The sequence below is a fragment of the Gallus gallus genome, chromosome 1 (assembly GCF_016699485.2).
Source record: "Gallus gallus isolate bGalGal1 chromosome 1, bGalGal1.mat.broiler.GRCg7b, whole genome shotgun sequence".
NCBI classification, from domain to species: domain Eukaryota; kingdom Metazoa; phylum Chordata; class Aves; order Galliformes; family Phasianidae; genus Gallus; species Gallus gallus.
The window spans coordinates 144397667-144419373 of NC_052532.1; the positions used below are offsets into that span (position 1 = coordinate 144397667).

The 21707-nt window shown below is 43.4% G+C and overlaps 1 protein-coding gene across 1 annotated transcript in view; it reads right to left on the bottom strand.

Annotated features, from left to right (window-relative positions):
• CLYBL (citrate lyase beta like) overlaps window positions 1-21707 on the bottom strand; it is a 128200-nt gene that overhangs the window by 66916 nt on the left and 39577 nt on the right. The window contains exon 2 of the mRNA XM_046904058.1: window positions 6813-7005. Coding sequence (XP_046760014.1) covers window positions 6813-7005 — 193 coding nt within the window. The remainder of the gene's footprint in view (window positions 1-6812; window positions 7006-21707) is intronic.

Below are 21707 nucleotides of genomic sequence, written 5' to 3' on the forward strand. Positions count from 1 at the left end.
TACCCAGATTTGATCCAATGGATTTCCAAGTTACATGTGTATACACAACTTTTTGTATTGGCTTGATACGCTATAGCACACTTGAAATTCAGTGATGCCCTTCAGAGTGCTAGATGCTCACTGGCTGTGCAGCCAAGTCCTTCTTCTAATGAGAACACGGGAAATATTGCAAAACAGTCCAGAAACGGTACAGAAATATGTAGCAGTAATGAGTTCTAGCCCTGCAATTAGCCTTCAGTACCCAGGTGTGTTGCTATGCCTGAAGATAGCTGACTACTCACAAAGACTTAAAGTGTCATGAATTCCAAACCCATATAAATATTAGCAGCGTGTTTTAAAGCATTTTCTCAGGTCTGTTAAAATACTTCTGCCTGAAATTCCTGTTTATACTGAGCCAAGACATTTTCACTAAGTTTCTAGCTGCCATTCTGTCAGTAGTAATTGTTATATCAGAATACGCACAAGTCAAACTTAATTGGATACATCTGAATCAGTGGAAAAGAAATAACTGTCATTTCAAAGGCTCTGCTTGAGGAGACACAAGCATTATTGAGATCATTAAGAAGAAAATTGCTGAATATTTTGACCGTACTTATGAATCTTCAAATCTTTCTATAAGGAAGATGATTGGCTTGTAGGATAAAACAATAGGAACAAGAACTTTTATTGTCACAGCTACCAGTAAGGAGTGGCAGTTCTTCAAGTACCATGGTGGGATTAATAAGAAAGTGAAAATACTTTACAACTTTCATAAAAATGTATATTCATCAGAACTCTTCAAGGATCAAAAAGGCCTTGCAGAGATTCACTGTACAGTTCAGCTTCCCTACAATATACCAGAGAGACTTTTGGACTCCCCAGCTCCTACAGAAGAAATTTCCCATGCTACTGAGACTTTTAATAATGGCAAGCCACCAGGGAGAGCAGCATTCCCATTTTAATTTTGTGCATCTTTTGAAGAGAAGTCACCCTACTATGCGCCTGTGTACATTTAATCATTCTCTACACACTTTATCAGCAAGCCTTCTCCCCGTAGGAGGAATACAATTAGGTACAGTACTAATTTATTATAAATAAAGCAAAGACCTGGTAAAATAACCTAGTTATCAATGTTTCATGCAACTGTGCCTATGAAGTACTAGCTAACATTCTCACTATGAGTCTAGAGAAATACCTGCAGCACTGATAAATCCCAACCATCTTGGCTTTAATAATTATATATATATATATATATATAATATATATAAGATTATCATAGCACAATACAGGAAAACTCTTGGTTTTAATTGAAGTAGCTCGAGATTTACGGAAACCAACTGCAGCTTTTTCCACTGATTCAGTTAAAGCCTTCAAAAAGATCAACAAGGAAATGCATTTCAATAAGGAAAGCCTGGGATTTTTTTGTATACCATGCTGACCCATTTTATGTATTCATCTCCACCCCAAAACTCAGCTGAAGTGTTACTCTGTATGCAAGAGCCTCTTTTCATCTGTGATAAGGAACAAAAAGGTCAGAAGGCCTCATATTAGGGGAAAAACGCTAGGATAGGATGCTCTCTCTCCAGAGTGCTGCTTGTTCTGACCCCAGGATCGGATCACTACAACGATGGAGGAGGCATTCTCATGGGGAGAAATCTCCATAAAATCAGCATGTATGTGGATGATCTGCTCTTAACTGTAATGAACCCTGAGTCATCTCTTACATATGCGTTATTCATAATGGAACAGTTTGAAAAGTGGTCAGGCTTTAATCCTATTTTTAAAAACAGATGATTCAAAAGAATTAATTGATTTTTTTTTTCTTCCATGGCACAGCACAGTGATGATCTTTTAAGTGGCTGCTATAAGATATTAAGTGGGAGTAAATTTATGCTCTGACCCAAAGAGGCCATGCTGCGGAGAAGCCAAAATAGGTCCTTCCCTACCCATCTTCCCAGCCAAACTGAACTTCCCCTCACTGCTGAGGAGCACAGGGAGAGCAGAAAGGCTCAGGGCCTGCTGTTTGGCCGCTGAAGGCAGAGATGAGAGGAAAGGATGGAGTGCAGCTTCCTCTTCCCCAGCTTCTACTGCTCAGGCGCTGGGGGAGAAAGCAGCTTCCTTCTACAAGACACAGAGTGATAGAATCCTGTCTCACAGCAAAAAGGGAACTTAAACTCTCATCAGTCCGACATCATTTTACAGTGCAGCCCTGAATATTAATAACCTTCACTGGATGAAGGAGATCTCTTCAGTTCCAGAGGAAAAACAGCAACACTTCTCAATCTCACATGAAGTGTTTCATGTTGGGGGATCCCACGGAAGTTTCCCAAACATATATTTAATCCAAGAGATTGCTTTTACCCCTGTATTGTAAAAAAACCATGAGTAACGTGAAGTTTTGTATGCCACATTTTTTTAATGACAAAGAGATAAGATAAATATTTGCATGTTGCTGGTAGGATCTAATTCCCTAGTATGAAAGGGCAATTAGGTCTAACACCACTACTGGGGTTAACATTCTGGCAAATCCGAACAAAAACTAACATTGAGGGAAGGCTATTTATTAAGTGATGAGACCAGAGGCTACTGAGCCATGACCAAAGGCTGGAGGAAGAGAAGACATTGGGAAGCAGAAGACACGGGCAAAGGTCCAGAGGAACCTGGAAGGGGACTCATGTTAGAGGATGAGGAAGAACTAAGCATAGGAAGTTACGGAGAAAATGCTATAATCAAAGGAGGATGTTTTCCTGCCAGCTGTTCCCTGATCACTGAACTGCTCATGATGCTACTGTTTCAAAACTAGCAAAGACTTGTATATGGCTTTACTTTCTGTGCAGACAATCAAGTACCTGTAATGACCTGCCCTCAACAGGGGTATCAGGTGCGGAGAAATAAAGACGTTCCTCCAAGAAATCTGAACTCTGCAGCCAATTAGTTTTTCTTTCTTCCAACACCTTTTTACCTGGTGAGGCAGAATACGCTCTCAGCTGCATACACAGCTGAATTATTGGGGTTCTGGGATGTTTCAGAAACATATTTGCAGAGACCATGAGATCAAGACTGCTGTTTAAGCAGGACAGAGAAAGGCACTGTCTTGTTAAGGAAAAAAAAAAAAAACAACAAACAATCAGGTTGGATACTACAGAAATATTGCAGTGCAACATATAGATGACTTTTAAAGGTTCCTTCCAACTCAAATGACTCTATGACTCTATGACTCTGTATTCAGACTGTCACATTTCTTATTTGGGAATGACTTCGTTTTAAAACAAATGGAATTGCTGATACTCCAGATCCTTGATCTATCTGAACCTAGCTTAACCTGAATGTGTACCACACAGAGTCTTGTAAAACAGACTTGGTGTTCCACAAATTGGCTGCTTGGATAGGATTAAAGCAAGGACCTTGTGTAAGCAGACAAAATTGGCCCAAAGCACTGTGAGCCTTCAGCCAGGTTCTGACTTTCCAAAACCCCAACATTTAATAGTAGTTTCAAGAAAATTCACAGGTGGAATTTTTACTGATATAAAACATGGCAGTAAACAGCAAAAATCATCAGTACTATTTATTTCAAGAATAATGAATCAAAAGGACAAACTCAGTGTTGCTGTGTTACCCAGTATTTTTTTCTCGGTTTTAGATGACCCATTTGCAATGGGCCACTGAACGTGGTAATTCAGTGCATAGTCTTGACATACCTTTCACACAAAGTCTCCAAACACCTCAGAAACATTAATATATTAAGCAGCAAGAGCAGCGATAATTTCAGCTTCACATTCACAGAACCTAATAATCAAAGTCTTCCTGAGTATCTGTGGCAGATCTAAAAATGAAATTCAATCCTCCAATCACTTTGAATTATGCTTTGCTACTAGGTAGTGCAGTCACACAGACCAATTCCGGTTGGAAGGGACCTCAGTAGAACACCTTCATCCTCCTGGTCAAAGTAGGGCCTCACCAAAGTCCCTTTCACTCTCTCCTCTCCGGGATGGATAAACTTCTCTACCTCAGCCTCTCCCACTGTGCCATGACCACCTTGGTGGCCCCTCACAGGCTCCCTCCTGTTTCTCAGTGCCTCTTTTGTCCTGGGGCCTCCTGTTGGGCACAGACTGCTCACCTCACCACCCCAATTGAAGGGGAGGCACCTGTTCCCTGCACCAGCTGCCTGCATCCCTGGCAGCATGGCTCCAAGGCAGTAGGTCACCTTTGCCACAGGGTTCGCTGCTGAAACCTCATCAGCTGCACTTAAAACAGTAGCTAGGGCCTCTTTGAAGATGTGCACCGGGGCAGTTGTGCCCCTAGCCTGTCCTTGGGATTACTCTAGCTCAGCACATGGTCTAGTTGTTGGCAACCCTGTCCATGGCAGGAGGGTTGGAACAAGATGATTTGAAGGCTACTTCCAACCTAAGCAATTCTATGATTCTGAGTTTACTTTTACTTTGGTTGGACTTCATTACATCTCTGCCAACCAATTCCTCTGAAGGCCAAGCCCCATAAGAACAACTGCCCCTTCCAGCTTATCAACTGCACCCTAATTTGCTATCATAATGAATCTGCTGAGAGCGCACTCCATCCCATCAACCAGGCTGTTGACGAAGAACTTAAATGGTATTGGCCCCACAAGAGGCAACTGCAAAATATACACAGCACACACCACCCATGTCCAGACAAACTGCCACCAACCACACAGTCTGTCCACACGGTCCCTTTCTTCTCAGGCTGACTACCAGGATACTATGTAAGGCCATGTCAAAGTCTTCGTAAAGTCAAGGTAGACCTCTATTCATCTCTCGTGCTAAAACATGATAATTTATTTAGAAAAGATTGGTTGGGCATGATTTGCTCTTGATCAATCCATTCTGGCTATGAAATAACTTCAATGAGAACCAGCACCACAGCTTTCACAACCACTAGCTTGAGCTCGATAGGCCTGTGGTTCCTCATTCTTACTCTTTCTGAAGATGGCTGTAGCATTTGCTTTGCTCCAGGCATCAGGAACCACCCCAGACACCATGACCTTCCAATGACAACTGACAGCAGCTTCAGGATGACACTAGCCAGCTCCCTCAGCAGCCTCCAGTATGCCCTGTCTGGTCCCACGGACCAGCTTTTACAGACTCTAACTTCATGTGGCTATGTCCTCCTGCCACAAGTTTTGCTTCTAAGAAATGCCCTAGGAGGACTGAGAGCAGGTCCTGACAGTAAAGCCTGAGGCTTCACGGAGCAGTGAGTCCACACTTCATCTGCTCTTCCTTCTCCTTTTTGCTACTGATCTACCTAGTATACCTAGTAGCCATTCTTGCTGACCTGCTCAAGCTTCACTGGTTTTGATTCCAGCCAAGCTTTGACCTTCCACCTTCTGTCCCTGTGTGCCCAGACAGCACTTCTGCGTTGCTCTCTGGTAGCTTGCCCCCGCTTTTACCTCCTATCTGCTTCTTGTTTGCATTTAAGCTCAGTCAGGGGCTTGTCTGTCACCTCCAGTCTGTATTACATAATTTTCTCCTAATTTCTTTGAAATCTTACAGCCAGTGGCGCAGCTCCCCTTCACTTCAACAAAGCTAGAATTTTATCACCCTTTAGAAATTGCTACCATCAAATTTGTCACCTTGATCATAAAATTTCGTTTTGCTGTCATCCCGTGTTACAAATTGATGCCTCTGCTATAAATGGTTTGTTTTACATAATTAAGCTGCACCTGAAAATGCAACTTTAACAGACAATTGTGTCTCGTGTCATCTTACAGTATCAGCCTTCCAAATATGAACTAAACAATACTAATTCACTGTGACAGCAGATATAATTTTAGCCTTCTACACAGAATTTTAGCAACTGGAAAATGTTTTCCATCTGTCTTCATCCGTACACGTGAGCATTCAGCAGCACTACTTTCAATTTTCAGAGCTAAAGTTATTCTGTGAAAACTCTGTTACATTTTTCTTTCCAACACATTTGTAAAGAAGACCTGGAAGTTGAAGGGAACACTATCAAATCGAGTCCTTCTGGAAAGTATTAACTCCCAAGGAGCTGAAAAGAATAAAATTTCGTCCACATTTTTGAAATTACATGGGAAAATTTTCAAGCCTATTTTCATAACTGTCTGGACAACAGATTAATACTCAAACCCTCAACAGTGCTTGCTATTGTTTGAGGTACTGTAGAATGAACAGTGACACTTAGAGATATGAAGGTGATGCTTTGGCATATTTATATTCCAGTTCCAAAATACCTTTCACTGCGAAAGATTCAAACCAGTTTCTGGTGTGCATTATTTGAGATGTGAAACATTTTAATGGTTCATTTGAGATACTGTAAAAAGATTGCTAGCAAGGATGTCTGAAAGCATGTTTGGATCATTCTCTCTCTCAAAATCGAACATCATCAAAAACTTAGCACTGGTTCTTCACACATCTACATTTATTTCTCACTCTGCCTGCTTTCTTGCATCTCCTTTGATCTAAAACGCCCTTCAGTCCCTGGTGGACTTGAGTTCTAACTTATTCACAAATAACCCTGCCAACATTTCCTCTGGAAATCTCAGTGAGTAAATCTTTCTAAATACCCCGAGGCTCAAGCCTGAACCCATACCCTTACCCACAATCTGAAGCTTTTGTTTCAAACAACAAAATCCCCACTTGATGCCTGTGAGCCAATTCTTCCATCCCCGCTTCTCTTCTAACAGTCTATTTCCTCAGTATTCCATCAGTATCGCTTTACTTTGTATATCTTAAGATTCATCTTTGTCTGTCTGACTGCCACTTCCCCAAGGCAAAGGCAATATTTGCCCACACATTCTAGTTCGCGCTGATTGTATTGCACAGATAATTCGTAATTACCTTTCTGTTCAGAGCCACGCCATCTTCACAGTCCAGCACCGCGCAATCGACATTTAGTGATGGGATTTTTTGTATCTTCTTTTCATCATCTGCAGGTACATACAGCACAGCTCTCCTGGGGATGTACTTGTGAGATGATGCAAAGCGATAGCTGAGCTTGGGAACGCCAGCTGGCAGAGGAGAAGAACTTAGCCTGTAAAGGGTAAAGTTGAAATTAGGCTCTTGAAAGAATACTCGACCGTATCTTAAAAACGAAACTTCCCTGTCTAGATAGTGGCCTTTTGGTTTTATTTCTCAGGAAGAAATAAGGTAGGGAGATATCAGTATTAAAGGTAATTATGGTATATAACCCCCAAAACACTATGTTCAACAGAAGTTGCAAACTATAACACTCAGAACAGAAGAAGTGTCAGGGCTGAGGTTATCCACCTGGCCTTAATTGCACTGCCTCTTTTGCGCCCCGTGACAAGTACTAAATACAGAAAGGTCTTTATTTTATCTTTCCTTTCTGCCACGGGACTCTTCCACAGGCTGTGCTGGGAGCACATCAGGGCTGCTTTGAGATAGGGGCCGCTCCCTGCCACATGTGCTGCAGGAGCTGGATGGCATGCTGTGAACCAAGATGGAAGGCTGGTTAAACAAACACCGTTTTGCAAGGTTGATTTTGCAACCTCAGTATTATTTCAACAAATGTGTTTTCATGCAAATTTTAAATAAGCAAAATGGATGGAGAGGGAAACGAGGAAAACCAGGAATGTCAGCAGAGCTCACAAGCCCACCAGCAGCATCAGCAGGCCAGCTGGCCACAGAGCCTCTTCATGCTTATAAAGGCATCATGCCCCACACTTCAGCACAGGTGTGAGCCTGCAGTGCCACAGGGCTTGAGTGGGTTTCATCTGAGTGGTTGTAGGTGTTGGGTTTGTGATGGTCTCTACTCCACGCTGATCATTCCTGGTGAGGCTGTGGCCTACCCACCCCACATCTGGGGCTGTGTGTTCAGAGGCAGCAGGGCTGCTGGGGGAGGCTGCCCTCGAGCTCAGCAGGGAGCTTGCCTTACTCCATAAATACAGGCACAGAGAAAAATTTTGCAGATAGCACTGCTGTGTTTCATGGCCTTTCAAGAAAAAGCCCTTGCTCTACCCTAGCCCTGCTTCTACCTATTTCAAGCTGTACCCCTCAGACATATTCTGCTACATCAAAACCGAGGGCAAAATAACACAGCTCATCTTCATAGCCAGTGCACAAGTCACTTATAAGTCACAAAATAATCCTACCATAATCCAACACCGTTATGCATTATCATGTATATTATTCAGCACTTTGAATAATGCAAAGCTTTTCTAGCAGCAGACTGAATATGTCATTATCACATCATGTCAGGGACCCATGCATTTTCCTATGTCCCTCTTAATAATATTTCCCAGGTCGCTACATCTGAATAACACACGGCTACATGCACACGAGGCTTTTCTCCAAAGCCTCTCAAACACCTGGAAATGAGTTCAGTCAATCTACACCAGAGCCAACGTGATGCCTTGCTGACAGACCACTTTCTAAACTAACCCTACCAATGCATTCTCCCTTCCCCCCAGACATGGCATCCTGAAAGACAGATCTTGAATTAAAAACACAAAGAAAGCTTTAATTACATTTTACCTCAGTGAACTAATCAGAGAAGGACAATTACTCTACCATCTCCTCAGCCAAGTCTCTGCCTCTCCTGGGTGGACTCACTGTACAAGCCCGCAAAAATCCCACACCAATCTCTTCCTTGTAATGTGTCTCAGCCTAAGCAACATGGCGGCCTTGCTGTTAAACAGAAATGCTTCACTATTTGTTAACAAACTGTGCTGCTACCCTCCCTAGTAAATCTTATCTCCAGCCGCAGCAGCTCCAAGATGTGAGTGCTGGAGATGTTGATCTCCAAATCAACATCTGGAGCTGAGTCTCTCCTGAGCACCTTCCTTGCTCCTCTCCCACAAACCATTCCACATTCCCAGCCTTGTGTCAAAGAGGAGATGATGACACAATTTGAGGCAGCTCAAGTGGCTGCTGGTTACATCCACTTAATCTCATTTTCTTGCAGTAGTACACTTTGGAAGTGCAAGGAGGAAGTGGGAGAGAGGAGGGTCTTTTTTCAGTGCGACACAGAGGTCAGTAAAGAAGTCTGCAGTCCTTCACTAGATATGTATGAGGGGATAAAAGTGATTCATTTACATTTTTAGTCTCTGATGGCTTCAACTCTGTAGTGCCCAAAGGCACAAAGAAGTCAAAGAGCTCGGACCATTAATAGTTCACTCTTGCAGACAAGCAGATACTGGAGCACCCTTACACTGCTTCCCACCCTACCCTGGTAGAAGTGGCTAAAACCATGATCTCAGAGCATACCAGGAGGAGACCAATCTCCTGTCGCACACTGGCACAGCTAAGCTCTCACTGCCCACAGAGCAGCATTAGCCACATATCCCCACTCAGGTCTGTGAACATCCCTCTAGATGGGGCAGCAAGGTGGATCCCCTTCAAGAAGCAGCAGAATTAATCCATGAACCTACTGGGCTCAGTGTTAGAAACCGTTGGTCTCTCCTCAGCTATTCAACTTGCAGCCCCAGGGGCTCAAAAAGCAGCCTTCTCAGGACACAAAATATTAGAAAAATATATTGACCATTTGTCAAATTAATAGCCTTATGAAACATGACGTAGCTTTTTCAGGACGTAATGTAATCAGGCTGAAACTGGAGTATATGGAAGGAGTTGCTGTTGGCTGACCAACACAACACCTTCTCCTCCCAAAACAAAGAGCTCTAGAAATGTGAGTGCAAAATAAGACTTTTTCTCAAGGCTACTTAGGTGTGACTGCAATAAATGTTTTCAGATGCTGTTATTTTGCCAAATATTCCTTAAAAAATCCCATTCTCACTGCACATTTGCGTTGCACAGCCAAATTTTATGTTCTGCAATAGAACCGATTGCCCAGGAAGAAGCAGCTCCACAACAAAATCCACTTGCCTACAGAACCTTGTAAATCTGACAGTGGCATGCATACTAACAGTTAGCTATTCCGGCAGCAGACACTATCTTGATCATCATCTTCTGTTATTTTGATGGAGTGAGAACTTCCCCGGTGCGGTTGGTTTTTTAAAGGGGAAACATAATTTGTCATAACCCCGTGCTGTAAAGAGGAAGAAAATCTTACACGTCTGCTGACTACAAGTATTTTAATGATTCAAACTAAGCTTGACTGTGTTTAAAACTAAATACACAGACATAAGCCAGGTGAATATACTAAGACAGTGTTTCTCCCATTAAGCACTCTAAGTTAAAACAAGGACTAGGCTACTGGGTAATGCTCAGTGCATAGTTTTACTGCAGCATATTTCCATCCATAGCATCCAGGAGCATGCTGAATGCTCGTGGGTCTTGGTGATCAAGGCACATTTCTTCTGCAAACATAACATGCTACTAAAGTCTACACCAAATATATAAAAGTAGCTGGCAAATTAAAGTTACTCTTGATCCTCTGAGAATGGTTTCACTGAAGAGCAAATAGCTCATCCTCAGGATGGAGAAAACAAAAGCACTTGGATTGCTAAGAGGCGCTGCACTTTGTGATGGTAGCCATACAGCAGGACAGCAACCAGTGAAATTACTGAAAAGCACAGCGATGCCCCTGAGGCACACTGTGTTGTCATATTCCACATACACGGAATGGTACACACCTGTGCCTTCTTACTGAAGCCAATAAATTGCAGCACAGGAAGAAAGAAAAGCACTCCTGCAAGTTGGCCTCAAGATCAGCACTTCAGCCTGCATCTCCGCTCTGTGTTTATTGGCCAGATCCAGTCATCCTAGAAGAGACTCTACAGCATCAGTGCTGTGCCCAACAGATGGGAAAATAGAGAATCATATCATAGAATCGTATCATAGAATGGCATGGGTTGAAAAGGACCACACTGATCATGTGGTTTCAACCCCCCTGCTATGTGCAGGGTCGCCAACCACCAGACCAGGCTGCCCAGAGCCACATCCAGCCTGGCCTTGAATGCCTCCAGGGATGGGGCATCCACACCCTCCTTGGGCAACCTGTTCCAGTGCGTCACCACCCTCTGTGTGAAAAACTTCTTCCTAATATCCAACCTAAACTTCCCCTGTCTCAGTTTAAGACCATTCCCCCTTGTCCTATCACTATCCACCTCATAAACGGTTGTTCCCCCTCCTGTTTATACGCTCCCTTCAGGTACTGGAAGGCCGCAATGAGGTCTCCCCGGAGCCTTCTCTTCTCCAAACTAAACAAGCCCAGTTCCCTCAACCTTTCCTCATAGGAGAAGTGCTCCAGCCCTCTGATCCCACGGCTTGGTAGGCCAGCCCTCTACTCCTACAGCACGGCGTTGGCAACAAGTTCCTAAAGATCATAAGAAGCGACCCTGAACGCAGCACAGCTACCATAGCGAAGTCTCCTCCAGCTCATTGTTCGACGTGTGAAAAACAAAACAAACAAAAAAAGCCCACCCAGATTAAATGCAGCGGTTTGGCTATGTCTGATTTGCAAGGGAGCAGCTCCCCAACACGCACAAACGATCCGCCGAAGACAAAGGCGAGTTGCGCGAAATTACAAAGCGCCCCAATTTGCATGGTAATTCTTTCTAATTAAGAAAAGAAGCGAGAAGTTGTTTGTTATAAACATCAGCAGGCCTTGTGCAAATACGAGCAGCTCGCAGCCAAGCCGGGCGTTCGTCGAATCAAAGCGACTTTCCCGAGAGTTTTATTGGTACAGCTGCGGCGCATGCATTTTATCACACATGCTAATAACGCCGGTTATGGCACTAACATTTTAATCATTTGTTCTGTGGGCTTGTTTCTCAAACAATTAGCGCTAATGAATGGCCAAAATTCCTCGGATCATATATGTCTAATTGCAGTCAAGAGCGGTTATTGTCTGCGCGTACATTTCAATTCACCTCTGGGGATAATGTTTGTTAATTGTATTTCTTTATATAGCAAGTGAAAAAAGGCTGTTCGCTCCAAAAGGGACTAAGTGTTCTCTTCTTTCCTTTTGTTCCCACAAGAAGCTAAAGTCACTTCAAGAGGCACTTAATCCCATCATCCATGGTTACAATTGCCTTACAGCATCAATCAAAAAGAATCTGAAGTAAAATGATGCAGCTATATTGTGTAATTAAAAGCAATTCAGGTAGTTATTGCTTGGGGCATTTTCCAGGTCCAAATACTTCAAATGGCACCGCGGGGATCCTAAATACTGTAGTGTTTTAAATTTGGTCACCGACAATATCTCACAGAGAAAGGGGAGGAATATGCAAGGGGGAAAAAATCTCCCAGCGCGTATTGTAAAGCAGAAGAAAAGAGGAGGACCAGCGAACGTTTGAAGTGACAAAACCTACAAGTCTCCATATAAAAGGGAAATAAAAATATCAAGAAGGGAGAAAAGGGAGGGAAGAGAAAAGGGCTGCACTTTGAAAGAAGGAAAAAAAAAAAACAAAAACAACAACAACAGCAAAAAAAAAAAAAAAAGAACCAATTGAGAAGTTAACACGGGGGGGGAAAAAAAAAGCGCACGGGCGGAAAACACGGCGCTCTTCGGGCGGCGCAGCGCGGGGCTCCGCCAGCCGAGTGCGGGCTGCGCTCTGCTGCGGGGGGGAGCGGGGCTTACGCGGAAAGAGAAGGCGTGGGATATCCGCTGCCGTGGAAGGCGCGGCTTCGGCCGGGCGCTTCGCCTAACAACTGCCGCTAACGGTGATCCAATTATGCTAAAATCAAAAGCGCGGCTGATCAACACATCAAACGCCCCGCTTTGCGTTCGGATTCCTGCTTTTTGTTCCGATCCCGCTGAGGCCGTTTCCCCGACGCTCCAAAAGAAAAAGAGAAAAAAATAAAATAAAAATAAAATAGGGAGAAAATTAAGAAAGCCTTCAAACCCCAAACTCGGCTTTCTCCCGTGGTTTGGGACTTTCGAAAAGCGGCTCTGCTGAGAAGTCGGGGTGTCCCGAAAGAGCCATTGGCCGCCGTTCAAGTCCCCAGTAAGGCTGGTGCGATCTCCCCAGCAACCCACCGCTACGATGAATGCTCCTGACACTGATGGAGCTGTACAGGTGTAAGAAGGCAGGAGCCGAGATGGGAGCGGGACCCCCTCTCTCGGCTCTTGAGAAGGCGAAAGAGTTACTCTGATAGCTCGCGCAGAGCCACGAGGGATCCCGCAATTGGGCAGAGGACGTGCCGAGGGAACCCAGGGGACGACGAACTGCAGGCTCTAGGAGGGGCAGAGAGAAACAAGGCAACGGGGTGGGGGGGTGAGGGCTGAGACCCCAGAGCAGTGCTGGCCAAGGCGGGTTGGGTACCGAAACCTTGTACCCCAAACCCAGCGGGAAATGACTCGGGGATGGAGAGCTCCGCTGGGAAAAGAAACGGTGGTGCAGAGAAGTGCGGAGAAGAAAGCAGCTCAGCGCTCAGATGCAAACGGAGTACTGCAGCAGAAGTTGCTGGCGAGTCACTTTAGGGAAAAAGTGTGCTGCCAGCTGCTGTTTGTAGTTATTTTCCTATCTCCAGTGAACCTACGTGAGTTGTATCGCTGGAAAACAGAGCCTGGCCACAGCACAGATCGAGCACAAACCAGTAACTCACTGACAAAGGCTTGAAACCACGGACCCCTAAGCCATAAAATGATGAAAGGCTATCACAGGTTAAATAGTTAACCAAACTTTCCCCTCCCACCAGCACTAAATGTTAAAAAAAAAAAAAAAAAAAAAAAAAAAAAGACCTTTTATTTACCCTCTCCGTGTTCTTTCAACCACGTTTGACCCCGTTGTTTTGGTTCACTCGGAGCCCCACCATGCCCTGAATCGCTGTGACTGAAGGTGGGCTCTCTCTTCTCCACTCAGAACGGTGAAATAAGGCCGGGGGCAGGAAGAGGACGGCGGGCTGCTCCCGTTCCCGATGCCTTGGATTTTTAAGGCAGCAAAAATAGTTCATTTTTGAGGAAGACGGCGGTGTGGCGCTTTCTTGGAGTTAATAGGGGGAATTTTTAAAAGATTTAAAGAGCGGGTCGTGGTGACAGGGCTGCTGGCCACTAACTGCGACGGGCTGCTCACATAGGAAAGCCTGTGTGCATACATAGCAGTGTGTGTGCGCTGCCGTCACCCGAGGTTAATTGGTGTCCTGTCTTGGGGAGCAGTAACATACTACGTGACACGTGGTGAATGGGCCGCTCCCCTCAATGGATGCCTCTCTGCAGCGTGTCACGCCAATAGGGCACTGCTGCATCGCTCGCTGCTTTCAAGTTTCAATTTCTGTGGGTAAATTTCAGATGATTTTCATTTAGCTAATGAATGCTGTTTGTTCTTCGCATTCTTAAGCCACAGCACTGCACAGAGATGACTAGCCATGCAATGTCTGAGCAGAAGCTCCTGCATGACGCATCTCTTACAGGATTGCAACGAAATGACAGCTCTTTTTAAGTCACAAAAACACCCCGCTGTAAAGACAGAGGTTCAGCAGTACCTCATCTCAGAAAGGACCGGCCATTAGAAGACACGTGTGGCAATGTAGAAGAAGAGATTACTTCGGGTATATGGCACTGATTTCTGATTTGGTTTGGTTTATCACTGTTGCGTACAAACCAAAGTGTGCTCAGGGCTGTGTGACAGCGAGGGACAAACAGGGCTTCTGAAGCCGAGCATCCTCCAGTTTGGGAGGAGGATGGGGCGCGCATTACCCACGAGCTGCTGGTGAGAACCCAGTATACAACTTTTCCCTTAAGAAGTGAGTACAAAACAAGCACAAATCAGTGCTTTTTTACAATCAGAGAGGTGGCCTCTGAGGAAAAGCAGAGTTTTGAGGAGATGCTCTCTTTGGGAAGTCGCACCCAAACACCCCTGTCTGGTCAGGGAACAATTCACATCCTTCTTCCTGGCTTGCCCTGGGACACTGCCCTTGCCTCCACCAAATGCACCCAACCACGACCCTATGCACACACACATACAAAAATGGGTAAGAGCATTTGGACAGAGCTTTTTTCCTCCTTGAAGATGCCTTTCATCCCTTTCCTTCACGGCTCCCCTCTCTACCTCGCACAGCCCTGCATGTGTGCCAAGCGCCGACACCAAGGCTGGGATTCGGAAATCGGTGCTAATGACCGTCATTACCATCCCAGGCCCGAACAGCCACAGCCAAAGACTACTAACGAATTCCATGTAAAACAAGAAGCCACACTTGGTGCAATCGGCCCTAATGAAGCACCGCGGTGCTGCGGCCAGAGCAGCTGCCTGCACCAGAGCTGCGGGGTCAGAAATGCACCGATGCGCAGCAAGAGATAACGGCAAACAGGGCCGGCCCTAAAAACAGCTCCGATTCAGGTTGCACTTACAATAAAGTTACACGAAAGACGCGCCCGGCAATATTTAAATGAAGCAGCTGGGTGAAGAAGAGTCAGTATCACTATCCCAGGGAAGTTGTCAGAAGGATGACATTTGCCCCACGCTTTGTGTCTTTCAGGATTTCGGACGTTTTATCACCAGTTCTATTCTCTCCGATTTCTGTTGTGGTGAGGCCATCTCACAGAATGAGGCCTCCTTCGTACTTCTGAGGATTTTTCACCAACTAGGCTGTATTTCATGTCCGTTTACAATTTACGGGCATGCTCCGCTTGCCGTGCACCAACAGCTCGGTGATTCCTTTGCACTTACTTAGAAGCGCGCGCAAATTGCACTACTAAATAAAGCGCAGACACTTTTACTACTCGGGGGAAACAAAACCGTATCGCAGTCTTCTCTGCACGTTGGGATTGCTCCTGTAAGCCTGCTCAAGCATGTGCTCTGCCCAGGCAAATCAAAAGGACTCGTCAAGCACCTACGGTTGCCCGTGCGCTGAAGCGCCTGCAGGACTGAGGATTCATTCATAGATTCAGTCATTCGGGGTGCTGAAACTCTTCTATAGGTGTTTGCAGGCTATTCGTAGGTCAGCCTCCTCTTTTACGTTTTCGGGACAGAGGCTGGTGCAAAATCGAGACTCGGAAGCTTGCAGATGCAATCCAGCTGGCGAACATCTTTTTAACGACATAAAGGCAGTCGTTCTCAAGCGGGAAATAACCTGCGTGGTATTTTCAGAATCTGACGAAAAGCAAAAATACGACTTATGTTTCGCCGAGCATTTCGGGTTGAAGCCTCATTCTGCATCAGTTCTGCTTTGTTTCTATGCCAAACAGCTGAGCGGTGAGGAAAAAATTCAGCCGGCAATGAGTAAATATGAAATTGCCAAGGAATGGTCTGTGCAACCATAAACTAAAATACGTTGTAATCACATTAAAAAAAAAAAAAGTAATTGCATCAAAGCTGATGTAATATGATAGGAGAGAGAAGGAACACACGCTGCCGTTAGTTCCCCAGCAAATGCAGCTATAATAATTGAAAAGCAATTACTCTCTGCTTTTGGATTTCAGTGTGGAGCAAATTCTAATTCCTAAAGAGATGATGAAGAACACTCCCAAACAGCCCAGTGTTCGGGGCAATGCTTACTTCAGAAATGTCTACAGGCAGAAATTCCATGCTGCAGTACGGCTCAGGATGGCACAAACAAGCAGCTGTGTTTATTTTTTAACTAGTCAGATTTATAAGAGCAATGAAATCCCTACATAAGCATTTTATATTGACCCGATATGGACTTACTGTTTTAACCAGCTTTTTAACTAACTCCACAAGTTAATAAAGGCAACTACATGAATCCTTATGGCCTATACATTAAGATAAGAAAAACATTCATTAAGCAATATCCAGACTGTTTTAATTACAGAAATATCACTCTTATTTGTAGTATAATGTTCGTTAAGTACAGTATAACGTTTTCTTAAAATGCCCCAGAGGTTGTTAAACTCTTGATTAGCTATAAAAGAAAAAAAATCTCACTTAACTTCAATCACAGGAGTTAATGTGTACTGCAATGAAATTCCAGTACTTTTAATCATACAAAAATGTCATACGTAAATCTTATTAACCATGAAAACATTATAAAAGATCAAATGAATTTTCTGTGCCTCTATCTCTATTTAATTTAAACGAAATGTGGGAACCTTTCTGTGACAGTTCTGGTAGTAGCAATAATACGCCCAGCTATACTACTTTAGGGCAGATCTTATTTTATTAATTTAAAAAGACAGCAGAGATCGCCCCCAAATTCTGACTTCTACATTTTCATGCCTTAAACTATGTCCCTGTTCGATTATCTACAGTTAAAACACACCAAATTAGTAGCAGTGGTGGGACTAAGCAATATTATGGAGACTGATCTCCAGTAAATAAGCATCTGGCAAAGCCTTATTACTCAATGTCTTTACTTATTCTTCTGCTTTTTTATTTTCTTTTGCTATGCTACAAGAATTAAAATTATGACTGCTTTTGTACAATTACAATGAAAACAGAAACACCTACATTTTCTTCCATTTGTTTATTTATTCCATATCTTCCCATTATTCTGCGTGCCTCTCAAAAAAAGCCATTCACTTTTTATCTGCTAACAATATGAGCGATTTAAAAAATCATGAAGAATGTGACGTCACATTGTGAGACTGCATTAAAAAATTCAACACTTGAAAATGCACCATGAAGCATTATTTGTTAGTTCTTGTGTCCCTGGTTTGTATTTTCAAACTTTCCCTTACGATTGAAGCCAGATGTTTTCTTTAAAAGAGAGAGAGAAAAAAAAAAGAGAGAGAGAGAGAGAGAGAGAGAGATTTTAGGATGTTGGGCTTGAAGGAAATGGCAAATATTGTGAAACTAAGGATAAAATAGTTGACAGCTATCAATTCCATTTGATCACCCCCACAGCCAGTCGAAGGATTTTTTTTATTATATGGAAACAGGCACACCAACCCCTAACACAGAGACATCCCTCCAAAATCACCTCCTTGGTTAAGTCAGGAAACTGGAAATGCTATATTTAGTGCCTACCCTCTTCTTCAGGCCCAGACCCCTCCAGTCACCAAACTCTCCAGCATGAGGGACAAGCTTTTCACAGAATGCACCAGTGCCACTTGAAAAGGGACGAAGCTCCCTTGCCCCACTGACCCCGGGGTCAGGTCCTGCCCCAAAAAGGGTGTGTATTTGGGGTGGTTAGGGCCCCAGGTTCACCCTTCAAGGGGGAACACATGTAGTCATAACCTTCCTCCCCATCTAGGCAGGTCGCTGAAGGCTCAAAGGAGGTGAGCCCACTTGGATGAGAGGGAGCTACTTTTATCATTTAGTTATCTCTAAACATTCTCACAGAGCTCTTCATATCAGCCTCACCACATCTTGGGAGACTTAAAGCCGCCATAAAAGCATGACCCCAGCCCCTCTGCAGATCCTCCACATGGTAAGCCCCATCCCGTTTGATGGTCAGTCAGTCACTGACCACGGCTCAGAGTTCCACAAATCATCATAAAGAACAGAAGAGAAACGGGTTGAAAACCTCTGCAAAACACAGTGGGCTTATTTTCATACACCAAAAAAAAAAAAAAAAAAAGAAGAAGTTCAGAGGGCAGCAGGAAGCCCCTCCTGGGCACTGGAAGTACCTGGAGAGCCTGGCTCTGTGCAGGCCCGAGAGCAAGGCCTCGCATTACAGGCTCTGTGGGGGCTTCTTATCTCTATTTCACAGGTGAGATGGCTTGTGTGGCTGAGGTTGCTACAGCATCTACTGACTATGGTCAGTCAGAATGCAAGAAGCCAGCCAAAACTCAGGCAACACTGGGAGTCAAAGCTGCTCTCGTCACCAATGGGCTTGATCCACCGGATGACCCCTCCCACAGAACACCGCCATTTTGTTAAGGGGGGATTTCCTGCATCTCAGTACGCACCACCATCACCATCGCCAGCCCTAAACCTAAATGTCAGAGATCAAGGGAAAGGACTGGCCAAAAGGAGAAGGGATCACTGCCCCATCAGCTAGAATTTTGCTCCCCAAAGTCTTGATGCAGTACTTATTTTGAGATTAGAAAAACATATTGCCTCCATTGCACAAATAAAGAAAATTGCTTTTGGTTTCTAACATTCACATACAGTAGATAAGCAAAAGTCCTGGATTACATAGAAATAAAACCTGTACGGAGAAACAGGATTAGGTCTACCTCCATTTAACTGTTTTTATGGCATTTTAAAAGAGCAGCTGTGTTTCTGTAAGTAAACATTATAACACTGAACATCTGTATAAGAACTAAACTACGCACAGACTCTTTGAACTCTCTGGTATATAACTCTGTGGAAAAAATTCCCCATGAAAACATGTAGAGACATCACGTTTTTTTTTTCCGCTAAAGGTCTTCTTTAATGACCTCCATCAGAAATATAGGCTCAGAATTACAGAAATTAGATAATTAGTTAACATATGCCTTCTATCCTGTACTAGAAAAAGAGGGAAAAAAGTACTCAATTCCCAAATCTGCCTAGTTTTTTTCTTTTCTTTTCTTTTTTTAATTGTATTTCAGTACAGAAAAAATGTGAAATTATATTGATAAACATTTTAATCCTACTATTCCTACTATATATATATAATCCTACTCAGCTATCCATACTAGCATTAAGAAACAAACAAAGGATTGAAAAGGAGGCGGAAAACAGTCGGACAAGTACTGAAGAGTGCTATGGATCAAATTGAAATGTTCTCACTAAGTATGACTCTCAAATCTGAGATTATATATATGTTCTTTGGATGGTTTCAGACACCAGTTTTAATCTCACGTCACCCCTTGCTCATCATCATCTGTTTCCTTGCTGATAGGAGGAATGTCAGGGACTTTCAACTTTTATCTCCCTGAATACCATTTTAGTTGAGCTAATGTCTCAGTGGCAGCGAGATTTGTAGTCAGAGATTAGCATCTGATACACTGAAAAAAAAAAAAAGAAAAGAAAAAAAAACACCTAACAACATGGCATATCCACTCTTTTCTCCAGAATATTTCTAGAAAGTAAAGGATTTCTTCCTTCTTTCAAGAATTTGAAACGGGGGAAAATGCAAAACAATAATCTCACTTGCTCTGGATGCAATCAAGAAAAAAAAAGCAACTTCTCAAGGGTCTTTAAAAACAATACAAATATGTAATTAACAATAAACCTAGAAACTGAATTACTGAAAATCTGAGACATGGGAAAGGCAGTAGGATATCCTGTCTTAAAGGTAAAGTCGTCTGTTAGCTTGCAACTACGACAGTCAGAAGTAAGCATTCATTTATTTGCATGCATGCTTATGTTTATGTATTGATTTACTTGCATATATATCTGCATTTACAGTGTATTTATTTATGCACACGTAAGTGTAGATATACGTATACTTGCATGCATATAAAACCATCCAATATGGCATAATACAACAATAGCATGTATCAGTGGAAAGCGGCAAAAAAAATTCCTCTTCTGCAAATCAGTATGTAATAAAAGTGCTCTTTCCCCCAGTTTTTAGTCTTCAATACTTTAATGGAAAAAACTGCCTTCTCCCACATCTCCTGCAATGTTATTAAACTGCGAATTCTACAAGGAATTATTCAGTCCCCCAGTGCTGCAGGAACCCTAGGTGGGAGGCTGTCCCACCACCAGTTCCAATGCCAATGGCTTTCCTTCACAGTGCTGCTGCTCTTTGCATTGCACACTGCAGGCATCCTACGTACCTTGCAAGTACAGGTATGACCCCGCAGGTTTATAGCTGCTGAATGCTGAAGACGTATCTCAAGAAGCCAAAGCAGCTCTGTCCTTAATGTTACTGCATTCTGTCTTCACCAAATCCCCACCAGAACAAAGCAAGCAACCAGGCATTTCGCACAAGTGACACTCCTTCATTTCTGTCTCTTAGAGCTTAGCATTTTGAGCCATTAAACAAGGAAGATGATGACCTCATATCCTCCCTTGTCCCTGCTCTGATTGTTTTGTAGGGCGAGGAAGGAATTTAGGGGCTGTTTGATCAACAGTATGCCACTATACATTAATAGTTGGGAAGATAACTTTTTAGCTAACATAGCCAGACGACGGTGCTCAGGCCCAATGAATGGTGGATTTTTTCTGTCTAAGCTCCTGCTTGGTGCTTGGGAAGTCCTGCTGGCAAGCTGTCCTCCTCCCCACAGTGTTGGCATCCCCCTGTACACAGGACAGAGCACTGAATGGATACGTGCTTAGGGTAAAGTTGACAGGTAATTACCACCACTACTGACACCGTATATAAACAATTTCCTTTGCCGCATCCTACAACCATTACTCCTTCAGAAGAAGAGTTTGGTTGCTAGATATTTTGCATGCTCTATAAGATAAGTCCAAGCACTCAGCACACTCAAAGAAAAAAATCTGGCACAATCTGGCCTTAAACAACGCTTTTCCTTTCAACAAACGCAGTTATGTCTTTTGGTCTTTCAAAGATATGTTGCCCCTGTCCCTGTCCCAAGCAGTTATAATGTAAACTGTTTTTCCACCATGGTAAGAGTCACATCAGCTAACTCGAACATTCCAGGAGTGCTGCTAGGTTTTGATCCACAAAAAGGATTTAATAAATGTTAGTAGGTGCTTTAAGAATTTATTCTTCTTTTAGTTTGAAAAATAATAACCACTTGGTAAATTTTATGGAATTGATATACCAGTCTTAAAATATTCTGCTTTATTATTTTCTAGTCTCTCTAAAAATGCAGTCTATTAGAAACAAACAAGCAGCAACAACAACAACAACAAAAAACCTCAAACAGAAGACAAGTTCTAGCCCTGGATGAACTGAGTTATGAAGAGTGAAGATATAAGAGTCTGGAGAGACATATGAGGGCTCTCAACACTGCTACGCCTTGATTCAAAACGTACTTTGATTACACTATTCCTATTGCTTTCAAGCAAGCAACTAGCACATCAATGTTTAACTGAGCACTAGGAGTATAAGGGTGGCTGTGGATAC